The sequence below is a fragment of the Notothenia coriiceps genome, unplaced genomic scaffold (genome assembly GCF_000735185.1).
Source record: "Notothenia coriiceps isolate Sejong01 unplaced genomic scaffold, NC01 NC01_scaffold00010311, whole genome shotgun sequence".
Lineage (NCBI taxonomy): Eukaryota > Metazoa > Chordata > Actinopteri > Perciformes > Nototheniidae > Notothenia > Notothenia coriiceps.
The window spans coordinates 1-9,419 of NW_011343012.1; the positions used below are offsets into that span (position 1 = coordinate 1).

Below are 9,419 nucleotides of genomic sequence, written 5' to 3' on the forward strand. Positions count from 1 at the left end.
TACACTCTTCTTGTCATCTTTGTAAAACGATATCAGACTGGTAATTGACACAGCCATGATTTCTAGTTAAATTCAGTGTGGCTAAAATGAAAAGCTTTGTTAAAATATGCAAGCACGCGAAAGTCAAATTCAGCTTTATTGTCAAAAATTCTACATGTGTTATACATCCAGAAATATCGAAATATCGTTTCCCACAGTGTGACATGTATACATAAAACAAAAAGGGCCTAGATAAACGTGGTATACATTAAACAAAACGGGCCTAGATAACCGGGGTATACAGTTTAAAATGTTAATATATTTAAAGTGTTCAAAAGTGCAGTTTCAGTGCAAGTCATTTGAAACGATCTTAAGTTGGCGTGACGTTGAAGTCGTGCGACCCTGCTGCTGTACTGGCTTGTAGTTCGTTTATAGCATAACGTTAGCATTTCACTTTTGGCGACTAGATTTATGATTCAAAAATTATAAAAGTAGGTTTGACATGTGGAGATTATCCGGCTGAACAAAACGTGATCCCTCTCTTAAATGTGTGTCAACCACAGACCTTATTTCGAGCTATTTTCCAAAATCCTATGGAGAATTTGCATTGGTTTTTCGCGAAGGAACCGGAAGAAGTTTACTTCCGGGTTTTACGACGCGTCACTGCGGTTCTCTAAGTTCACACTGTCACACATAAACAAATGTGTTACTTCACAGTTTTACGACACTTTTATTTTTTTTGACTTGCAAAATTATCTTTTAAATTGACAAACATCATGTGTAATTCGTGGCACAATTCAAACGGGATCGAAAAATAATCTTTCTCTCTCCATTGACTTCAATACATAATTTTTTCGAAATAAGGTCCCATGGAGGTCCACCGGAAGAGGAGGGACTTCGCAGGAAGTCGATGTTGAAATTACCATATATCCATCCAGCGCCGTATCTACCAGCGCCGTATAGACTGACACTATCTATATGGCGCTGGTATCTACCATGAAGCTTTTGAACGCAGCATTGACCTCAGAGGTCACTCTCACCGCCTCGTGGATGTAACGTTAGCTCTGCAGCCTAGCTAGCTTAGTAAAGTAAAATCACAAGTTGTTGCTAGCTGGCCAATGTAACATCATCGACAGCTGTATTTCTTAAATAGCAGCTTTCTTTTTTGTAACTGCTTAAAACAATTCATAACCTAACTTCAAAATGGTTATTGACGACACCAAGCTGCTTAATATCCTGAAGGGAAAACGGGTCAAACTGACCCTCAGCAACTCATCTTACCTCGGCATCGTGCAACGCATAAACGCCAACAAAACGTTGATTTTGGCCAACGGTCAGTAAAAACTTGTGTTTATTTTATGATGTTAGCACAAACTTGTTGAGGAGTGAACTCTATAATGATTTCAGTTTAAAATGTATTCGTTCTATGAAGGTTAACATATCAACTTAACTCGAAGTTAACTTTTGTTTGTTGTTTCAGTTTGTGACAGTAATGGCTGTAAACTCCCTGGCTCTAAAATGTTCTTCGGCCATGAGATTCTGAATGGTAAGTTCACTCATATCTGCAAAGGGAAGGCTGGACTTGACATATTACCAGTGGTGTAAAGTAACTACTAAGTACATTCACTCAAGTACTGCACTTAAGTACAATTTTGAGGACCTTCTACTTTACAACGGTATCTCCATTTTTTGCTAGTTTGTACTTCTAGCCCACTACAATTTAGAGGTAAATGGTGTTCTTTCACTCAACTACATTTATTGAATACCTTTTAGTTACTTTACAGATATAGATTAATGATATAAACATAATCAATACTTAAAAAAAACTTCAGTTACGCCTGGACTAAATTCACAAACTACCCAGCAGTAAATTAGTTCCACCTTTACCAGCTTTGATACACATATCAATACATTTGTTTGTATGTATATATATATCTATCATATGTTTTAATTACAATTAATTATATATATCATTTTGAAAAGGGCCAATCTGAATAATGAGTACTCTTACTTTCGTTACTTTGAGTACATTTTGATGCTAATATTTTTGTACTTTAACTTGAGTAAGATTTTGAATCCAGGACTTTTACTTGTAACAGAGTAATCCTACTCTGGTATTTCTTCTTTTACTTAAGTATAATATCTGAGTAATTCTTCCACCTCTGCATATTACTATTGAGAAATATCCTAGGTACAGTTTTGACATCTAACATGGCATGTTTATATATTATAATCAACAGTGGAATTTGCCAATGGAGCCAACACTGGCAGCAGGTATGTATTGTGTCATCTTCGAGAACAACCTTATATATATACACACAGTCTATGGTGACTACACACTGTGCTGGCTTTGACTTGCTTTTTAACTCTAACATGCTATGTGTTGTTGTTGCACAGCAATGTCTGTGAGTCCAGCCTTGAAGAGCATTTGAATGTTGAAAAGTTTCAACCATACAGGAAGACAATCACATTGGGTGAGTATACAAATAATTTGTCTATGGTGTTTTTGCTAAAGCTATATCCAAGCTATGTAAGCATTTTTACTATTGAGTGGATCCTTTACTTTTTACAGATGAAGATGAAGGGGAGTTTATAAACTTTGTCGTCATAGATGAGTTTCAAGAAAAGTTTGTGTCTGCTGTAAGTTGATTTTAGGTTCCTTTTCTGTTACAAAGATCATTTAAATTGCAAATCTTTCAAGTCCAAGTCCACGTGAGCAAATAACGGTGATGGCATATTTACTGAGACCTGTTGTCTCAATCTCTCGATAATGTCTTACGTTTCTCTCTGTCAGGTGATGGACATCAAGAAGCAGCGTGTGATAGGTGTGGGAGCTGATGGAGTCGAGGTATTTGACCACGGGAGACTGTGTTGGCTGCAGGTGAGAAGTTCTGCATTCCTGCTTTTTTTTTTATTATCCTTCCCTCCGTCTCTAGCTGCCTTGTTTTCCTTCATGAAAATAATATAGATTCATATTTGAAACTGAATGTGTCTTTATTCATTTAGATTGCCACTAAAAACAAGGTGTACCTATTCGATATCTTGCTACTTGGACCTCGGGCCTTTAAGAACGGTCTTTCCATGATCCTGGAAAATAAGCACATGCTGAAGGTAAGCGTTATAAACACACTATAAATACTATTCAGTCAAAGTTCTGATTATTAACGTAACATCTATGCTGTGCATTTTGTACAGGTCATTCATGATTGCAGAGCCCTTGCTGGATGTCTGATTGCTCAGTTTGGGATAAAGCTGACCAACGTATTTGATACGCAGGTACATGTTCAGTGTACTATGGCCTACTTTCTCTTCTGTATGTTTAATAGACCTTACTTTTTACCTGCTCTTTTTCTGTTTGTGTTTAGGTAGCAGATGTCATGTGCTTCTACTCCAACGCTGGAGGTCTTCTCCCGGACCGAGTCAGCACTCTGCAGCAGGTGGTTAGTCTCCACCTGAAGGTGCCGTCCTCCCAGCTCCTGTCCCTTCAGATGAAGTCACAGCTCACAAAGGTACAGTCACATCTTATTCGAGAACATTTATTTGGTGTATTGTTGTGTTTTTCAATACGAAATTGCAATATGGACTAGTGTAATTTTTCGCAGGAGGCACTGTATTTGTTAAAGGCAAAATATGTTTCAAAATATCATCCTGACTTAAGTATTGTAATTCTTCAGAGAGGTCCATGATCACAAATCGTGTTCGACAGACTTGTGAAAAGAATATTTATTTGATACTTGCAAATAATTACACAATGATCATTTTTGATATATGTTTCTATCAAAATGTGAATAATGATGCAAACAAGATCATTCCCTCTGTCATTGCTAATCATATCCCAGTTTTTATATCAGTCAATAACAAAATATTAAATATGTTTTTCAAATATTTGAGCCAAACTGTATACCGTAATTTTCGGACTATAAGCCGCGACTTTTTCCCCATTTTTCGACGCTGCGGTTTATATAACGGTGCGGCTAATCTATGGATTTTTACTGCTAACGGCCACCACCTTTAACTCTATGGGCTCTATGGCCGGTCCGCGGACCCCGACCTTTAAGCGGCGGGTTCCAGCAAGAAAAGCTGGAGGCCGGAAAAGAGTGAGACAGGTAGCGCGCAAAAGTAAAAGTGGAACCGAGAGTGGTATGCCGCTGCTGCGGCTTATATTCAGGTGCGCCTTATAGTCCGAAAATTACGGTAGTTGCATCTGTATGAACTGTAATCGCTGGTGTGTGTTTACAGGAAGAAAGGGAGATGTGGTACAAGCGGCCCTGTCCTGTTCCCCTGCTGAAGGTCATGGCTCTGTCAGCGATCCACCTCCAGCCTCTCAGACTGGTGCTGCTGGATACTCTCATGACGGACTACATTACCCTGGTGGATTCCTACCTGTGCAGCAGCCAATACGAACCTGGTGAATTGGAGCATGTCAGCATGGTGGGTAGTTCACAAATGAGCACCTGTCCAGGGCATAAAGAATTATTCATATACGGCCCTACTACTCATTTAAGACCAGCCGTCGACTTTGTTATATTCAATTTTGATTCTATTTCAAAACAATGAGAGCATGCTGCAAAACAGCTGGAGAAATATTCCTATGTAGTGCCGTGCCTGATATCAACCAATACAGGCACGATATCAGACATGAGTAGTAAGGGGCAAGTTGTCTTCAGTTTTTGACAAATATTATCTAAATTATTGTCAACAAAGCTAGGGTCGGTTATGTATTTAGGAACATTTTTGTTACATTTGCTAAAGTACTCTTCACATCCAGACAGCAATCAATAAAGGAAATTCCCTGACAAAAGAAAGACACAAATCTGCTAAGTGTGGCTGTTGCAAGATGGTAATAAATGATGCCAATTGCTTTCATAAAAAAGCTCATTTAAAAATCAAAAGATATGATGCTGAGTTTTCAAGTTTATCAATACAAATACTCCCATGCCACCAATTACATTGTGTCACTGTAATAGTTGCTCCTGTCCCTACTGGCTGCCATAAGAACACTTCCTGATTGGATTTAACTGCTTGAGTCTCACATGTTTTGGTTTTTATTTATTCAGTGAATGAGGACTCTTGATTTTGCCCCACATCCCTTGCATTGAAATGTTGTTGGGCAGAAATCTCTTTACATGTAGAGTAGACAGTAGAAACAAAAACATCAATCATGATTATTTTTACTGGCTTTATTGTTTCAAGACAAACTTGGAAGAAAATGTGAATCCATCCTTATAAAAAAAACACTAGTCTTCAGTGTTCCCTTTTGCATCCTCAGGAGAGTGTGTTGGAGCTGCCTAGAGAGTTCAGACAGCTAGAGCAAATGCGTATCGAGCGACAGAAGTGGGCTGCCGACCGTTTCCCCGCCTCAGAGCAAGGACTGCTGGCTCGCTTCAACCCTCGGACTCAGTCTCCATCCCAGACCTCCCCTGCAGCGGAGGAGCACGGGCACAGACAGGCAGAGTCCTTTGAACCTGCAGCTGATGAGTCACCTCCACAAGCGGATCCTCCCCTTCACGAGCCACCAAAGAGCCCTCCGAGAGTCGCCAGTGTTTCCCCTGACACAGCACCTCAGGCTCCAGTCCCAGACCTCAGGAAACAAATGTCTGTTAACAGTCCCCTGTCTCTCAGTGTAAGCAGAGGGTGCACAGAGGGGCCCATGGAAACAATGGGTCGAGGAATGACCTTTGGGAAGGAGCAGTCATCCATCCCGGCCTTACCTGCCATGGGAAGAGGCTTCCTCCTTCAAATCTCACAAGATCAAGTTCCATGTGTGTCTTTTCCTAAAGGGACCAGTAGATGGCAGTAAATATTCGTTTCCGAGATGTGTTTGATGCCAGGTGATTTGTTTGATTGTTTTTATTAGAGCGCTTGGCAATGTGGAAAAAAAATGTGATGCATTGTGAAAAGTCTTTTGAAAAATAGGCACTAATATTTAGTTGTTTGGAAGTTGCTTGCCAGTTCATTCAAACATGTTTGTATTGTTTGTGACAAAGTAAGCCTGTCTGTTCCTTTTATTTATGTTGTGTTTCCTTTAGCATTTAGCCCCTAAATCCTTCTCAGTTTATTTTTGAATGAGTGATAATTTATTGCATTCTTGACTTTAACATCTAAAATTGTAGCCTTGGCTTTTGTAACAAAAACTACAACCAAAAACGGCTGCCCATTAAACCATACGAGTGTACGCTTAGTGTGATTTATTGCTGGTACAGCTTGTCTTCTGTATTGAAGTTATATGATTGTGAAAAAGCAGCGACAGATGGTGATGGATCTGCCTTTAATTGAGCAAAAACATTGTTAGCTGACATTTCTTTAGCTTACAGATGACCAAAGAAAACTATTAGTCTTGTGGCACAGGCTTAACAGTGAGACTCTGCAGCCTCCGTCAGTGCTGCAGTTCAGATGTACATGATCACAGTTGATGGCCAGCACCTGTCATGTACAGAAGCAGATCTTATCCATTTAATTTGCTGCTGGAGGTGCCATGCAGACTTTGTAGAGTTACCGCTCAGCTATTTGTTGCCTGGATCATCAGAAGTTTGGTGGCTAGGATCAAAACGGCAGGGCCTTGCCGCTGTGCGATTGGGCCCCCATATTAATCACATCTTATTGCTATGGTTATCTTCATGCAGAGACTTGGACCCTTTCCAGAGCTTTCTAATTGAAAGCGTGAAACAGATAAGGTAAGATTTTAATTAACTAGGAAGCAGCCCGACACAAAGCCTTGCATCTCTCTTAGCAACCAGCTCCTCAGCTTCTGCTAAACACAAACAGGATGGATCCTACCCATATGCCACTTTAACCCTTTGAAATGCTGCTGTTGCTCAATCTGTATGGGGCTGGGTTCAGCATGGAACAAATGACATTATCCTAAATCTGATTCACTTGATTAGATCTTTAAGCTGCTGCACTGACATTTTCAGAAGTTATTAATACCTTCTCTTGACTTTTATATGGAGTATGCATTTAATTTGGAAGCCTTGTAAAGCTACAGAATGGGAGCTTGCTTTATACATGTGCGTCACTCAACAGTGAAGTTGTGAAGGGGGTTAGTGTGTGTGTAGGGGTGGGGTCTCTGTGGGGCTGTGGAGGACAGGCTCCTGTCATTGACAACCAGATTGGGGCTCTTATTTTAGAGGACATTGCATTTCCTCTCCGTCACAATAATGCCTTATGTGCAGTACTTCCTGTTTCTCAAGCCTGGGAGGAAGGAACAGGGCGCTTGTCACACGGTAGTCACAGCTTCCTCCCCTCCCTCTCCCACTCCCCCTGCTCCCAAACTTCAGACAGTGTTGTGTCCTTCAGAGGGGAAAGATGACTGCACCTCCAGCATCACAGCAGGATGCTCCCGAGCTATTTTTGGACTCAAGTCGGAAAGGTAGCGCACAGACATAAACACAAACTTTAGGATGTCCAGCTGTGTTGATTTAGCATCCGAAAATGGTTGCTTAACTGTGTAAGGCCCATTATTGTTTTGACTGAGCAGTGGGAACCTGCGGGCCTGCTGTTTGCTCAAGGTATAATGGAAATAGATCACCCATAAACAATATTTATGACTTTAAAAGAAGACACAGGTTACCTAAACTTTATTTTATATTTCTGTACTTTCTTTCAACCACAGTATCACGAGTCATCCAGGCCTCTGGGGCATGTACCAGACTGCATTATGGATCCTCTGCCTTATTGACGGCTCCCAAAACAAAGGTATTGTGTGCCCCCCCCATTCACCACCACCTTATTTACTTTCCACTATATTACTGTCATACTATAGGCTCCAGTTACAACAAACCCAAAGCGACAAGGTATTCAAAACAGGCCCAAAGTTCCGAGGCAACCATCCCATCTCTTTGAGTGTTAGGCTACAGATTTGTTCATAATTAATAGGCTTTTGTTAATTATTAAGAACAAAGGGAGAATTTACCACAAGCTGTAGTCCCTCAAAATGCACCATGTTTGGATAGTCATGTTGTTTTCTGGTTAGCACTCCGAACCACTTCATTAAAATGCATCGCTGCTGACTAAGTGCACTTTTGGATTACGGTGCATTTCTCTTGCTGAACACACAGTTTGGACCACTGGACTGTGATTAATCATATTGTTTGTGAGCATTTTAAATGTTTACTCATGATTAAGACCTGCCACATGGACATTTCTCAGCTAATGACTAGCTTCGTTTAACCTGGTAGTTGTCTAGGTGGCAGACCTGGCCAGAAGCAACCTTTTTGATTGGCTTGTTGGAAAAACTTGATCAGTGAGGTCTTACGTGAGTAATGCAGCACAAAGAGAGAGACTGATGGGCCGTATTCAGCAGATCCCAACTGCTGTGGCACAACAAATTACGCGTGTCAACAAAATAATCTCAATTTCATTATTCATGTAACCACATGTAATCCCTTTTGTGTGTGTGAGCCGCGAGGAATATAATCAGATATCAGGTTCCACTATGACACCGAACTATATCCCTGTAGCCAATCTTCCATCTGTTAAGAAAAACCTATTGTTGAATCCTGACCCACCCCCCTCCCTCACCCCCTAACCACCACCTCTCCCTCTTTCTTTCTCTCACGTTACAAAATGACCCTCTTTTACTCTCCCCTGGTCGTATTCAATGGGAGAATTTAATATTTAACGTGAGAAAGGCTGACCTATCCATATGGCCGCTCAAGTACAGCAAAAATAGGAACACAACATCAATATTTCAGACAGCTTTACTAACAGTGTGTATGTATTCCCGCAGTCAGGAAACCAAACTCAGGAAGACCCCTCAACATGAACACATTCATTCAAACACACTCATAAACAGATGGAGGCACACAATATGCATCTTTAGAAACTGCTGCTCTTTGTTTACTCTGGCAGCATGGAGCATCGGAACCTTAGGGCCTCTCCATACTGTGACCTTCAGCTGGGACAGAAGAGCTCAGATAGAGGGAGAGTGACAGGTGAGGGTGCAGATGAGAATGTGTCTGATGCTGAGAGAGCGGGCCGAAGGAATGTCAGACTTCAGCTGGTCTCGCTGTGCATGCATAACTACATCCGAAAACTTTATTGGGGATGCTAGGAGCGTCACTCTATGGATGTTAATGTTGGTTGCCTGGTTGTCCCATCACTTTGTTACAGACCGAATTATTTTAACTGCTCAATGGATTGCCATGAAATTGTGTATGGACATTCATGGTCCCCAGAGGATAAGTAATGACCCCCTAAAAGTTCATCTAGAATATTAATCAGGCCAAGATTTCAAATTGCCTATTATTTTCCTTGACCAGATACCTTCAAAACTATGTGATATTCTCATCAGACATAGCTTTTATAATGTTATCATACTAAACTAAGATGGTGAACAAGGTAAATATTATCTGCTGAATTTTTTTCAGTATGAGCACGCTGTTAGCAGTAAGCTCATAGCACCACTTTCTCTAAAAAGTTAGTCCTTTCAACCATAAGTC

General features: G+C 40.7%; 1 protein-coding gene across 1 annotated transcript; it reads left to right on the forward strand.

Annotated features, from left to right (window-relative positions):
* Positions 1 to 924: 924 nt before the first annotated feature.
* On the forward strand, positions 925 to 6,430 carry exd1 (exonuclease 3'-5' domain containing 1). The gene is made up of 11 exons (XM_010771677.1): positions 925 to 1,312; positions 1,460 to 1,525; positions 2,220 to 2,253; positions 2,377 to 2,453; positions 2,552 to 2,619; positions 2,774 to 2,860; positions 2,986 to 3,090; positions 3,175 to 3,255; positions 3,345 to 3,488; positions 4,219 to 4,410; positions 5,249 to 6,430. Exons 1-11 carry the CDS (start codon positions 1,183 to 1,185, stop codon positions 5,777 to 5,779), a joined length of 1,515 nt encoding a protein of 504 aa, XP_010769979.1. The 5' UTR covers positions 925 to 1,182; the 3' UTR covers positions 5,780 to 6,430.
* The last annotated feature ends 2,989 nt before the right edge of the window (positions 6,431 to 9,419 follow it).